Raw genomic sequence first — 15,622 nt, 5'->3', positions numbered from 1 at the left:
ATCAAACATGCCCATCAGAAAATGTGGTTCATTGTTGTTTGGTTTTGTTTCCTTTAACAAACTCATTGTTCCTCACTTCGCACCACTTGGTTCAGAGAATAACAGTGATGTCAGCACTGCCACTGTTCATGGACAGCTGCCCTGAGGCTTCACTGGCGCCAACCAGAGATCTAGTAAGGCTTTCCAGATTCTCCTTGGGACTTTCTAATTTGTTTAGGATTTCTGCAGCACTAATAACCTTTCCATTAATGCAGTGCTTTTTTTTTAAATAAAAATATGCAGTGTACCATTTCTTATATGCTCATGCATTTTAGCATTAGATAGAAGCATAACCATCATTTTATCTATGTGATGACTTAAGGACATATACTTAATGTTTAAGATCTAAATAGGGTAATTTATATAAAAACCATTTATTGATAAACCAAGAATCATAGCCTTCTTTTTTTCCTTTCTGGCATAAAAAACTTTATTGCTGTGAATTTAATTTCCCTTACTTAAAATCATTGTGTTCTTTTTGTAAGTATTCTTAACTCCAGTTTAGGAGTTTTTTAGATTTAAGAGCAAAACTTCTTGCCTTATTTTTGTTTTGTCTTTGTGCTGATCATGTTCAGTTATTCAGCAGAGATCCATTTTTACACCTCACGGTTGATCATTAAGTCATGATTGAGTGACCACCTGATGAACACAAAGCTTATATATCTTTTACACATGTATGTGTGCTTATAACAAAGTCATATCAAAATATCTGTTAAATAAGAATGGCTCTGAATATGATAATATATGATTTGCATTTATGAGGTAAATTTTAGGGTTTTCTTTTTTTAAACATTATGAAGAAAATCTGGTTTCCTTGCTATGTGCTAGATATTCGCCCGCCCCCCATTTTTCTGCAAATTCGATCTTGGGTCATTCATTTAAATTAAATTATACAAGGTCATAAAAATGACATAGAATTCAGTTTGCTACAGACATTCAGTCGTCAAATAATTTTTCTTTTTGTGTATTGTAAAGATCAATGACATTCATTTAAATATCAGTATTAAAAAGATCATACTTCACTCCTCAACACTTTGAATGACATTTTAAAATTTGATAAACACCCTTTCAAGCATAACAGAAACCATTATAATATTAATTACACTTAATTCTGGATCTAAAACACCAGCTTTATGCTTTAATATAACAAAACATGTAAGTTAATAATGTTCTCCATGAGGTGGCTTATGTCAGTATTTTATGTATTTTTATGAAACAATTTTATTGAGGCTTAATTTAGATTCTATAAGACTCATCCATTTTAAATGTATAGCTTGATAAGTTTGAATACATTTACATACCATGATGCAACCATTTTATAACCCATATTTAGAAAAACTGCTTCAATATGGATTTTGAAAATCTGCTTTCTACTTTGAATTGAAGAGGTTAATGTTTTAAGTGTGTTAATTTAAACTAGTCACATTTTCCTAATTAACTTTATTTAAATTTTAATATCCCCTTCCACTGAAGTAAGTTATACATACAAAACATTGGGTTTGGATGTAGAAATAGACAAATTAGTGGAATACAAGTGTGTAGTCATTTGGAAAAGGTATGTTGGGCCCATCATGATAGCATAGCTGCTGAAATCCCCAACTTGAATGCACCAGGATCCCATATGGACGCCGGTTCTAATCCCAGCAGACCTGCTTCCCATCCAGCTCCCTGCTTGTGGCCTGGGAAAGCAGTCAAGAATGGTCCAAAGCCTTGGGACTCTGAACCTGCATGGGAGACCCAGAAGAGGTTCCTGGCTCTGGCTTCAGATCAGCTCAGCTCTGGCCTTTGTGGCCACTTGGGGAGTCAGTCAATCATCGTTTGGAAGATCTTCCTCTCTGTCTCTCCTTTTCTCTGTATATCTGACTTTCTGATAATAGATAAATAAATCTTAAAATAAACTGAAATCGTATTTACCTAAAGTGTTCTTCTTTGTTGTTTTCTTTTAAATCTAATGCAAAAGAACTTCTGATATTAAATCATATAAAAGAAGAAATTTGATAGCAACAAGTTTATTAAATTTCTCTTCTGAAAATTTTTTTTTGGTTGAATCGGTTGCAAGTATTTTTATCAACATATAAAACTTCATACTGATTCATATCATTTAAAATTTATTTCAAGCTGTTAGATTTTTGGACTTTTCAATGGTTTTTCCTGGTAACTACAATTTTTCTTTTCCCTTTGTAGGTCACCATTTGCTGCTGTGACAGACTATTCAGTTACAAGGAATAATGTCATACAACTCTGCTTGGAATTAACAACAATTGTGCAACAGGTATAAACTTACAAACTTTCCTTTTGTTAATTTGCTAATAATGTCTTATTCTAACAATGAAAACTATTCTATTTACCTAGAGTTCATATGATAGTTGTTTTAAAGTTTCTTATTTGAATGCAAATATTTCTTTGAAGACCAGTTATGTAAACATGTATCAAAGAAGTATACATTATTATCCAGTAAGCAAAGGTTTCATCTTCCAGAAGATATAATAGGAACATGAACCTCTAAAAAGATCATTATGATAAAGTTATTATGCCTATTAGTCTCATACTTTTGGAAGGGTTGACTATACTATATTGCACTTCACAAAATTAAAATATGCCATTCACAAAGTGACCTCAGATTTTTCTGTAAGACATTATCATTTTTGCAATAAGACAGTATCAGTTTCACTTAAGTTTCTGTATGTATAGACAAGTATGTGAAATAACTTTTAACAATGATCTAACAGTTGAACTGAAATTTATTTCCTTTAAATATTATCTAATCCAGTAATGCAAAAATGGAATGTGTTCAGTGCTCCAGCAGCTAACATAAGTGTTTAAATCAAGCCTGATATAAAACAAGAATAAATGGAAGATACTGGGCTGAATTTACTAATATATACACATACATATATATATTATATAAAAATTTACTTACATCTGTAATCTAGAGTCTTTAGCTACCATTCTGTGTGTAATACTAATGTAAGCCTATTGCTGCTACTTCTTTTTCATGATGCCATTATCCAATGATGGAGAAATAGAAGATAATGTATGATAATAGAAAAGTTTATCTGACAATTTAGGAAAATTGTTGATTTTATTTATCTTTCGTTATTCGCTTCCTTTCATTATCAGAGGCAATTATGAATATTAATGTTGGCATATTTTCTCAAAGAACTAAGAATTTCTGAAGTAAGGATTAAGTATATGGCTGTATTTTTTATTGTACTATATACATTGTTATTTGTATCAGATCTCTAGAGCTGTAGATTTCCAGATATTGTTTTTTGTTAGACTGAAAGTAACTTTGTGGCTTTTACTTATGGAATCCATAAGACATTCCACAAGAATTATCTCATGACATAGAACAAGTAAGCAGTTCATTGCTATTATTCAAAAAGCCATTAATGAAGGTGGTAAAGATTTTGTGAGCTTTGAAATGTCCTAACAGTATTACTGTATATCTTTGGATCTTTTGTTAAACTATTTTAGTTCCAAATTTCAAGGATCTCAACAGGAGGGAAAAGAGTAGTTGTTATTTTAGAGTAAGTGTCAGCAAATGTTTTATCTAAAGCACCAAATGATAAATATTTAAGGTCATAACTACTAAACACTGCTGTTATAGCAGAAAAGCTCATGAGATGTAAATGAATGGATGAATGGATGTGGGTGTGTCTTAGTAATGTGAGTTAAAAAGAACAAGCATCAGGACAGATTTGGCCCATGAACCATATTTTACTGAGTTTTGTTCCAATTTTTTCAACTGAGTAGTGGCATTATTTTCACTTGGAAATCCGCTAGAAATTCAGATATTTTTGCTTTTAGGAGTAACCTCTGCATGTACTGTGGTCAGAGCTGATGAATTTGTGTTTGCTTATTTTTTTAAAGGCAGTTCTAGTTCTCACACATTGTTCTAGGACACAAAATAAACATATAATCTATGGATTTTTTTAAGACAGTTGGGAATTATCAGTAGCATTTCTTCAAAAATATATTTTGTAAGTCTTTGCTTCTTTAAAAAGCATTAAATCTGATAACTGATTTGGAATATGAATAGCAGATTATTGATTTCTTTTTACTGTGAGAGGAATAAAAATTTCCAGTGTAATTATGCTAGAACATTTCTTCTTTTTCATTACGTATGTCTCCTTCCAGTATCTACAACTGGATTACTAGCTAAGGTTTGCTTTTGAATAATGTGCCGACCTTATGATGTCATATAAACCAAGACTGTGATTCTAAATATAAGTTGTGATAAAAGTTATTGATATCTTGAAAGAGAATATAGGTTATTTATTTAATTTGCAAATACCTAGGGTTTTCACTTATCAAAAATAATGACACACAAAAAAGTCTTGAAAAAAGTTACAATTTGAGCTTCCCTGCTAGGCTGCAGGAAGAGCACAGTAGCTGGAACTGGGGGCTGGCCAGACCAGGCATGGCTATACTTTAGCACTTTTCAGCATTTGAATGGATCAGGTCTGTGGGCAAGGTGGATTTGCCAGACCTTAGCACCTGCTGGCATGCCCAGGAGCCAGGACAGGGTGTAGGCCACACCCATCTGGGCCAAGCTGCAATTTGTGCCAATAAGAGTTGAGACTGTCGTTGGGCCATGCCAAGCAGGTTTTAAAAAAAAAAAAAAAAAAAAAAAGATTTATTTTTATTATTTGTTTATTGGAAAGGCAGATATACAGAGAGGAGAGACAGAGAGGAAGATCTTCCATCCGATGATTCACTCCCCAAGTGAGCACAACGGCTGATGCTATGCCGATCCGAAGCCAGGACCCTCTTCTGGGTCTCCCACGCGTGTGCAGGTTCCCAAAGCCTTGGGCCGTCCTCAACTGCTTTCCCGGGCCACAGGCAGGGAGCTGGAAGGGAAGCGGGGCTGCCAGGATAGAACCGGCATGCATATGGGATCCCGGGCGTGCAAGGCGAGGACCTTAACCACTGCGCCACCGCGCCGGGCCCATGCCAAGCAGGTTTAAAGCACTTGCCAGCACATGCAAGATTCAAGGCTGGAACTGGGCCTAGTACAGGTGCTGGCCATGTCAGGCTTGACTGCTACTGGGAACAGCTCCAGGAAGGGAACTTGGGAAACTTCCCTAGTGGTATTCAGCCCGTGGTGGTGAGCACAAAGGCCTGGACTGGAGCAGACCAGACCGGACCAGACTGGGCTGCAGTACCCACTGGCATATGTGTTAGCCAGGTCTGTGGGTGAACTGGACTGGGTCAGTCAACAGCACACACTGGAGGTGATCCAGGATGAATCAGATTGTAGCACCTGCTGGCAAATGCTGAGCCTTTGAGCAAGCTTTCTCACACTGGACCCATAGCGCCGGCTGGCGTGAGCACTGGGACTGGGAGTGTACTAATCTGAGCATGGGCCAACCATTCACACCCACTGAAATGCAGAAATTATGTGGACCATCTGGGCTAGGGTGCAACAATTGCTGGAACATGCCAGGACTGGGTGCAATCATGTTGGGCTAGACCACAGTACTCACTGAAAAACATGGACCCATGGCTTTGAGTGGACATGGTAGCGGAACTATGTGCACACTCCTGCTGAGCTGCAGCTCGTGCTGGTGAGTTTGAGAGCCAGGGCTGGGGCAGGGAGGCCTGAGCTAAGCTGCAGCACCCATGTGTGTACACGAGAGCCAAATGGCACACAGAGCAGACCTGGCTCTGTGTAGCACATGCCGGCACACCAAAACCCAAGGTGAGGGCAGGCCTGATGGAGGCTATTGGGGGTCACCCAGACTAGGCTGTTGCACCCACTGGTGTACATGAAGACTGGACCTCTGCTTTGACTGGTTGGGCTAGGCTGTAGCACTCATCAGTTCACATGAGAGATGGGGCTAGGGGTGGAACTGACCAGGCAGCTGCATCCTCTGCTAATATGCTTTGGCTGGTACAGGTGATGGAAAGAACCTGACCCTACACTGCTCTGCACATACAAGAATCAAGTCTGAGGTCACCCAGACCTCTTGGGGGGCTCCCCATCTAGACCACTGGACTCAAACCCATAAGGAAAATCAGAACGTATGCACTCTGACCTTAGAGTGCATCAGTCAGCACTAGTCCTCCTCAGTTGCTAATGTCTGTGCTGTGTATAGACAGTATGCCCAGATGTACTCAGGGGGCATGACAACCAGCTCATCTAAGCCAGCCCAACGCATCAAGTATCTCATCCGAAAATAGAAAACAGTGCAGATTGAACATTCTCCTGGCCAAGCTTTGCAGCATATTTTCAGGTCTGTGGATGCACTAAACTGGACTTGGTCATCCAACAGACCTTGGGAAGATTTTCAGAACCCTGGTACAGTGAAGCTGACATCTAATAACTATTAAAACCACTCAAGTAACCATCTTCCCCCAGATCGGGTCTCTAAGATGTTATAAAAAATAATTGTCCCCCATCCTCAGGTGCTGATATAGTTTGACAGCAGAGTGGCTCCCTCCTTTGCTTTCCCTTCAGACATGGAAGAAAAAAATTCAGACATTTGTCGTACGTACCTTCCTCCTTACCTCAACCCTCCCCACGCTACTCGGAGACTCACATGTGTTCATCCTTCTCAACTGTGTATACAATAATAAAAATAAAATAATTTTTAAAAAGAAAAGTTATGTTTCTTTTAATGTTTATGTAGTGAGTTAGATCAGAAACATAGAGTTTTATATCTTTACAACTCATAGGTACCAACCAGATCTTAATTTAGTCACTCTATCCTTCAGCTATTATATTCAAAATAATGGATAAAATAATTTTGTGATTTAAGATTTTCTATAGAGACAGGTAAAATTGTAAAAATGTACTTTTACTAACTAACCCACACATTCTTTAATTTCAAAATATCTAGATTTAACTAATTAATATCAATTGTTTTCTCATTCCAGAATTATGAGCACCTGCTATTTACAGCTACTTCATAGATAACAAATGTTGTTATCATATTGTTCCCAAAGGACTGCTTATATTCTCAATAGCATCTTTTTAATAGTTGCAGTATTTTCCTCAACTTTATCTTTATGAACCCTATTTTAAGGCGGTAGTGGGCTTAAGTTTTGCTATTTGCAGCACAGGAAATGTCAGGAAAAACAGAATAATGCTTGTATTGTTTGGACATTTGGTCTTGACTAAACAGTGATAATGAAATACTCCAAGTGTACCTAGAGCATAAAATGACTTTCTATCTCCTTTACCCAGTGTGTTCTGTTTTGGAGACGATGCTGTACCCTTCTTAGGACTTTTTGTTCTTATACTATCTATTTCTGTTTTTTAATGTACAGTGGCTCATGGCCTTTGTCAGTTACTTCTGATTCATTCTCTTTTTTTCTACCATATATCCTGTTTGATGTGTCACCTTTAAGATGCTTTTGAACAAAAGCTTCTGTTCTTGATCTTGACCTTTCCTACTTCATCTAAGCTTTGTCTTAGTTCTTAAGTAGATCTTTCTTTTGTGTCATAAAGGAATTAATAAATAATAATTTTAAATAAATCACATCATAACATCTGGATTCAATCTACTTGCAAGTATAAAATAAATCAATTTTGGGTTAGTCATTCAAAATACAAGCTTCAGGTTTCTCAGTTTCAGAAATTTCCCTATTTCCATATTGAATATAAACAAACTCTTCTGTGAAATTCAAAGGATTCTGCATATGGTTGTAACTCAACGTCAGTTTTACCTAGCAGTATTTTCATTTATTTTAACTGTATTCTGACGCATATAAATGACTTAAAATGTGTAAAGTATATCTTGCAGTTTTTTTCCTTTGATTCGAGGGTTTACAGAACATGCTCTGTATATTTTTAAGTTTTTAATTGAAACATAGAACCTGACATACTTATAATCTACCATTTGCTGTTTTGATACAGGTGAACATTATACAATATTCAGATACTTAGACAAATATATATTCCTCAAACTTGTATTTCACAATTATGGGAAAAAATAATATTTTCTAGAAAAAATAATATTTTCTTATAGCCGTTTTGGAATATCATTATTATATCACTCAACTAAAGTGAAATATCAGACCATAATTTTCCTATCTATAGTTTAGTCCTCGGTAGTCAACTTTTCCAGAATTCTCCTCCCCTCCTTCTCTACTCTACCCAACTTGTAGCAGCTACCATTAGATTCTTAATTTGTATGATTTTACCTTTTGTGAGAATCCATATGTGTGTGAGGATATATTAAATTTGTCTTTTGTGCCTTAATTATTTAATTAGCATTATTTCTGTCTAAATTCTGTCCTGACCTGTAAAGCCTCATTGATGAAACTTTCTCATTTCCATAATTGTTTGTGCCTTCCTCCTATTTTGACCATTTATATTTAATGCCACTGTTGGTGTTACTGGGATTTAATATGTTAGCTTGTTGTTTGTCTTTTATTTTTCCTGTATTTTTTTGTTTTTGTTTTATTTGTTCTGTATACTTCTGGATTCGTTTTTAAAATTACATTTTGTCCTCTTTGTTGACTTATTAGCTATAATTCTCTGCATGGGTAGAGCTAGTGTATTTTTACTTTGCAGAATGCTATGTCAATCATATGACAATCCACAATAAATGTAAAATACCCCTCTGAATCATTTGACAGTTATATTCTACTGGCAGTATTCTGTCTCCCACTAGTTTTTAAAATCCTTGAATTTAGGAACAAAACCTAATATTCATTTCTGTACATAATATATACTTACTACACATTTGTTAAAAATAAATTGACTGGAGCCTAATTACATGTTTGTTTACCACAAGGCTATTTGTAATCTTTCTTTCCTGCCTTTAGAAAAAAAAATTCATGATACATACAGTTCTATAGGCACAAGGATTGGAAGTTAGTGTTTGGATTGTATTTACATTTATTTTCTCTCCTGTGTAATAAAAGCTTCTTCAATTCTTCAATGTTCTTGTGAAGAATCGCAGAAATAGGCATCAGTTTAAATATCAGCTTATTCATTAGTTAGAACAACAGTGCTGATCTTCATAATTATTTTTTATAGCTAGAATGAAAGTAACAATTTTTTGAAACATTATGCAAATATCTGTAATGGTAACAAAACATGGCACTTAGGGAAAATTAAAGACAATTGATATATCAATATTAATATATATTAATATTCTATTGCTACTTTACCTTTTGGTAATAATTTTTTCTGGATTCTATAAATTGTTACTACCTGTCATAACAGTAGGAATGTGTATTGATAGATGATGAAATAAAATAGATATTTATTTCTTGATAATGAAAGTAAGAATGATATTGTTTAGACTTTTTTGTATTTTCCAGTTTCTGAAATGAATTTTCATTACCATGAAAACAAAAAAGACTGCTATGTGCATTGAAGCAATGCTACTTTAACAGAATACAACAATGACAGATTCTTAAAGTGTATTGTAAAATAAATTATGTAACTTACAGTTAATGTCCATATAACAGTCTAATTAGCCATTATGTTCATGTAAATGATTATATTTTCTTATAATTGTATAAAGTATCTGAAGATAAAACTAAACTTAAGCTTCCTGTAAAAGAGGCCAATTTGAAGCAAGGTGTAGATTCGAAAAAGGAATCTAGGACATGCATTTATTACTTGGCTTTCAAGAAATCTCATCTGAACAGTTATGGTGATAGTTATGCTTGGAAATATGCTGTACATCAAATTATTTTTTACTCAACTTTAATTATTTTATTCCCTTTGCACCAAAATGAGATGATCAATATCTAAAAATACACTGTCACAATTGACTTTTTTCCCTTCTTAACACAAAGAAATGATCCAAGTAATAAGTGGAAAATGCCTCTTGATATTGGCCAGGTATATTTAAAATAATTCTATAATTAGAGGAAAAAAATATTTTTAAAATAAAAACCCCCATTTCAAGTAACTTATTTAGTCTACTGTATCTGTTTTATTTATTTCTGGGTTTGAATCATTATATTTGAAATCTTCTAAACTGATTTTTCCCCCATGTTTTCTTCCCCTAATAAAATTGGTTATACTGACACTTTTGAGAAAAAGGGAGAACTTATTTTAAAATTGTAATTGGCGAGAATTCTACCTAAGAACTGAAGCTTCATTTAGAGCACTGTCCACAGCTGAATCAGAAAAATAAAACATGTACCCACACGCTTTGTGTCAGCGTTGAAATAATTATCATGATGCCCGCCTTGGATATCAACTTAACCTAAAATTATTTTACTGCTCCATTTTTATATTTTCTGCTCTAAACACAAAAATGACGAATTCAATTAACATTAGCTAAGAAATGAGCATGAAGTGTTGATTTTTTTTTAAAGATTTATTTATTTTTTAATGCAAAGTCAGAGAGAAAGAAGCAGAGAGGAAGATCTTTCATCCACTGATTCACTCCGCAAGTGGCTGCATTGGCCGGAGCTGAGCTGATACGAAGCCAGAAGCCCAGAGCCTCTTCCAGGTCTCCCATGCGGGTGCAGAGTCCCAAGGCTTTAGGCCGTCCTCTCCTGCTTTCCCAGGCCGCAAGCAGGGATGGGAAGCAGGTCTGCCAGGATTAGAACCGGTGCCCATATGGGATCCTGGCGTGTTAAAGGTGAGGACTTTAACTGCTAGGCTATTGACTCTTAGTGATTGCTGCAGCCTGGCCCTGCTCAGTCTGCTCCCATCCCTGATTCATGCAAACCAACAGATGTGATAGCCTAGCCCAACATGCCCCGCATTCCAGCCTGACCCCTACATTTGCCAGTGAGCTGAGGTTGGCCTGGCTCTGCTCAGTCCATCCTCTTCCAAAGCCACCTCACACACACATGGATAGTTGGAGCTACCAACGCGCAGACCTGAATCACATGCTCACCAGTGGTAACAATGGCCCATCAGGTGAATTTCCCTAGTTCCCCCACCAGACCAACTCCCAGACCCTGCATATGTGTGAGTGGTGGATGTTGCAGCCCAGCCCACCCCATACTGTATTCTTGGGTGTGTCTGCGGGTACTGCAACCTAGACCATTCCAGCCTTCTCCCAGCCTCAGTATCCAAGAGTGTCACGGGGGTTCCATGGTCATGCCTAGCTCAGCCTGTCAACACTGTCAACTCCAAGCAAACCACCTGAAATTGCAGATCACAGGGGTGGGCCCATACATCCTTCAGAGAGTCTCCCCCAAGACCCAGTTCTCTTGTGTCCTGGTTAGTGCCATGGCCATGCCTAAGATTTCCCATTCCCTGTTTCAACTCTCGTTGGTGAGTATTATGATCTAGTCATGAGAAGTACAAGTCCCCTGGCTTTAGTGTGTACTGGTGAGTGGTATTCAGCATTGCTCAGTACTAACTACTCCTACACGTCTATCCTACAAGGGCTGGTTCTTGGGTTTCAGCCATAAAGGTCTTTGTGTTCCCCTCTCAAGATCCCACCATCAGGTGGCCTGGGTGCCAGTGGCACTGGACGAAGAAGCCCTCAGGCTACCCGGCCTGAGCCCTGCCACCTGGGAGCCTACCCCCAGGGTTCTATCCAGCCCCTTAGGCTCCGAACTCCCAGCAGGCCAAGCATCTAGCAGGCCATTGGGCTCAAGCCTTCAGACCCAAGCCCTGCCTCTGGGACATGCTAACCTGGATCCGAGCACATGGAAGCCCATTGGGCCCAAACTTCCAGGCTGGAGCTGTGTTCAGGGAGCAACTGCGCCACCCGTCCTAAGCTCTGCTGCCTGGGCGTCCACCCCTGTGGCTAGCCGGGCCTCTCAGCCTCTGAGCGCCCGGCATGCTAATGGGCTCAAGCCTTCAGACCCAAGCCCTACCTTTGTACTCCTAATTTTTCTAATGCAAATAAACTACAATGTCTTGTATTCTGGGAGGCATTTTTTAAAAAATATATCTGTGTTGTACTATAATAACAAAATTTAGCTAATCATCCATGAACCTTCTATCCCTTCTCACTATCCAGATAATATGGAATTAAAAATGGAATACTTGAGGTGATTATTGGATCTAGTGATTAAGATGCCTGCCTCCTCTATTAGAGTACCAGAAATTAAGTCCTGGCTTTAAATCCTATTTCCACCTTCATGGTAATATGTACCTTGGGAGGCAGGAATGATGGCTCAATCCTTGAGTTCTTACCACCAATGTGGGAAACTGGAGTTTTGTGGTACCCAGCTGCAGCCTGGCTTGCCATTAACTGTTGTTGGCATTTAGGGAGTGAATCAGCACATTCACTCTACATTTCTTTGCTTCTGAAATAAATAAATATTTTCTAAAAATTGAATAATGCAAGACATATAAAAGTCAAAGAACAGTATATAATATCATATGAAAGTGTTTATTTTAGAAGACATACTGAAAATAAAACTGGTTACATAATTATGAACATGTAAAATGTTGGCAGAAATTATACTGAAGAAAGCAGAGCATATATTCTATGAATCATATAATGTGAAAGTACATGAAAAGTCATCTGGTATAGTCTCACTGTCCATTTCAAGTACAACTTTAAATATTTATTATGTGCTCTAGGTTCGTATTTAAACTTTCCTGAATCAGACATTCTAGGTAACCTAGAAATTGGCTGGGGACTCTTGGGATTGGAACTAGGGCATTTTGGACCAAAAATTAGGACAAGCTTTACATGTACTTTTTAAAAGATACACATTATATTAGTATTCACATCGAAGGCAATACGAAGGTTAATTCTAATTTTTTGCTTTTTACCTGAACAAAAAATAGTTCAGCACATAATTATACTTTTTATGCATTTTGATTAGTCATATAGAAGGAATACCAATATTTGTATATTTTCCTTATAATCCTTATGCAGTTAAGTAATATTCATAATATCAAGCTTTTTTCTAAAGACAAATATCAAACTAAAAAATACATAGAGTTTGCAATTGTAAGTATATATATGTACACTTGTCTTGTAAAAAGACTTAGATAAAATAATATTTTAACCAAAACATAAACACATAAGAAGTTCATCATAATTTTAAAAGATTGCTTGGTTAATGCTAGCTGCATCTTTCACAAAGGCTCAGAATGAAAAGATAATATTGATGAAATCACCTCATATGTAAGCCAAGGGCTACTTATACCTCGGGGGCATAAAATTTATTATTTGACCAGTTTTCTGACACTGGCCTGGCTTGTGAGCAAAAACGTAGAATTAATGTATATTATATAAATCTGAATGTTGATGTAGATTGTTTTCAAAGGTTTATTCTTTTTCAAATTTCAGATATATTGTGTGTTTTCTGAATCATCCTACCAAATACTTTTAGATTGTATCACCATCAGAAATAACAGGAGAGTAAATGGGATGTATCGTACAAACTGAATTGCTTTTTTTTTTTTTTTTCATTTTGCTTGTTTGTTTTACTTGAGAGACCAAGAAAAGGAGACAGAGTTTTCATCCTATGGTCCACTTACCAAAGTCCTGAACCAAGCTGGAGCATAGTAATCCATCCTGTTCTCCCATGGGGTAGCAGAGGCTCAGCTACAGGAGCCAAAGCCTGCTGCCCCTCTCCACCCCCAAGGTTGACTATTAACATAAAAATACAGTCTGAATCAGGGACATTATTGAAACTTAGGTACTCCAGTATGGGATAGAGGCAACCCAAGTGGCATCAGAACTGCTGTGATAAATGCCTATCCTGTTCATAAAATGTCTTAGATGGCAAATGGTAAGGTACAATTTCTTAGACATCTGTTTTCTTTACTGGATTACATTCTAAATCTTATGCAATGTTTTGTAAGGACAAAATAATACATTACTGAAATGTTACGGTACTCAGAACAAATGATTATTAATCTGTTTAGTAATTAGATAACTAGAATATTATCACTATTGTTTTAGTTACTCATGAGTTTCTTTTCTGTTTCATCAGCATGCTTACTCTGAGAGTGTTGATCATTGCAGTTTTTTCTCCTGAAATAGTTTCATAATCTTCTCTAATCATACCATTTAACTGTGCTTGTTTTTGAGCTTTGTAAAATGTTACTGTCTTGCTTTCATTTGATATGTTTATTGTTCCATTTATGTTTTCTTCTGTAGATATAATTCATGCACTTTCACCACATATATTACATTGTGTGCATGAACTCCAGTTTGTTTATCCATTCTCCCAGTCATGGACATGTAAAAATATAACTACCTTAAATAAATACCTAGGAGTATATTGCTAGGCTTTTTAATATGCTCATACTCATCTTTACAACTGTGGCATATCATGTTCTCAACATTTCATTGCTTATTATACCTTGTAGTTTCATTATCTCCCTACTCTCTGAATCATTGTTTTTGTCATACATTTTATTATGTACTTAACCTTTCAAATGGTTTTTATAATTTTTTCACAAAGAACCTAAGAAGACGGAAATTTTTACCAGTATTTCTATATTGTGTAGAAGGAAATAGATATAAAAAGTTGAGTTAGTTCTTGATCATCACAGGTGATAAACTAAACTTTGGAAGAGGGTCTCTGATATACTATCATTTGTGATGTACTGTGATTACTCTTTTTTTTTTCTTTTTTAGGAAAGCTAGAGTGAGAAAGAGACCCAGGTCCTTGAGCCATCATTAGCTGCTTTCCCAGGCACATTAGCAGGGAACTGGAATGGAAGCAAAGTAGCCTTTATGAGATCCAATTTAGAATGCCAGTGCCATAAAGTATACCTTAACTCATTATGTCACAGTACCAGTACCATAATGACTAATTTTTTAAAGGAATCTTTTTACTTATTGAACTGTTTGTTTAGTGGAGCATTAAATCTTTGTAATGTTAATTAAAAATGTGTTATGGGATCAGTGTTGTTGTGGGGCAGCACGTTAAGCTACTACCCGCGACTCAGGCATCTCAGATGGACGCCAGTTGGAGTCCTGACTACACAACTTTAAATCCAACTCCTTTTATAATGCAACTGGAGAGCAACAAATGATGGCCTAAGTTCTTGGGCCCCTGAACTTATGTGGGAGAGCTAGATAAAGCTGTTGGCTTCTGCCCAACCCCGCCCCAAACTCTGCAGCCATTTGGAAAGTGAACCAGCAGATAGAAGATCTCTCTTTGTGTTCTCTCTGCAAATCTGCCTTTTAAATAAAAATAAATAAATCTCTTTAAAAGTGTTATTTCAAGAAAAGCAAAGATAAAAGAGGGGTAGAAAGGAGGGAATGAGGAAGGGAAATACCATGTATTCTTGCAATTATATGTATGAGCTACACTGAATCTGTTTTCTTTGCATTGATAACATATTAACAGGAAAATTAAATAAAAAGATGAATGAAGATTACAGCTGATTACATTTTTAAGAATATCCATTTAAGAAAAGATATGTGACTGACTTGAAAGTAATAGTAGAGCTTATGCATTTAGAATATTTTTTGAAGGACTGAAATAACTCATTTTCTCCTTAAAATTTCACCAGAAAAAGTGACAGAATTTTTTGTTATTCAACTGACTGACAGAGGAGTAGGGCTCTTCATATAACTGCAATAGCCAGGCCTATCCTGGTGCTGAAGCTGAGAGCTTGGAATTCAATCCAGGTCTCTCATATTGATTTCTAAGACTCAAGTACTTGAAGCATCACCTCCTGCTTCCAAACATACACATTAACTAAAACATTAAGTGCATTACCAGA

The 15,622-nt window shown here is 36.4% G+C and overlaps 1 protein-coding gene across 6 annotated transcripts in view; it reads left to right on the top strand.

Annotated features, from left to right (window-relative positions):
* The window catches only part of CNKSR2 (connector enhancer of kinase suppressor of Ras 2), a 232,610-nt gene that overhangs the window by 50,209 nt on the left and 166,779 nt on the right, over positions 1 to 15,622 (top strand). For all 6 annotated transcript variants that reach the window (XM_041000355.1, XM_041000362.1, XM_041000379.1 and 3 more), the window contains exon 4: positions 2,224 to 2,311. In XM_041000355.1, the coding sequence (XP_040856289.1) occupies positions 2,224 to 2,311 (88 nt within the window). The remainder of the gene's footprint in view (positions 1 to 2,223; positions 2,312 to 15,622) is intronic.

Source organism: Ochotona curzoniae, unplaced genomic scaffold (genome assembly GCF_017591425.1).
Source record: "Ochotona curzoniae isolate NIBS_2020 unplaced genomic scaffold, NIBS_Ocur_1.0 contig_1274, whole genome shotgun sequence".
Taxonomy (NCBI): domain Eukaryota; kingdom Metazoa; phylum Chordata; class Mammalia; order Lagomorpha; family Ochotonidae; genus Ochotona; species Ochotona curzoniae.
This window is presented reverse-complemented; position numbering and strand designations above follow the sequence as displayed.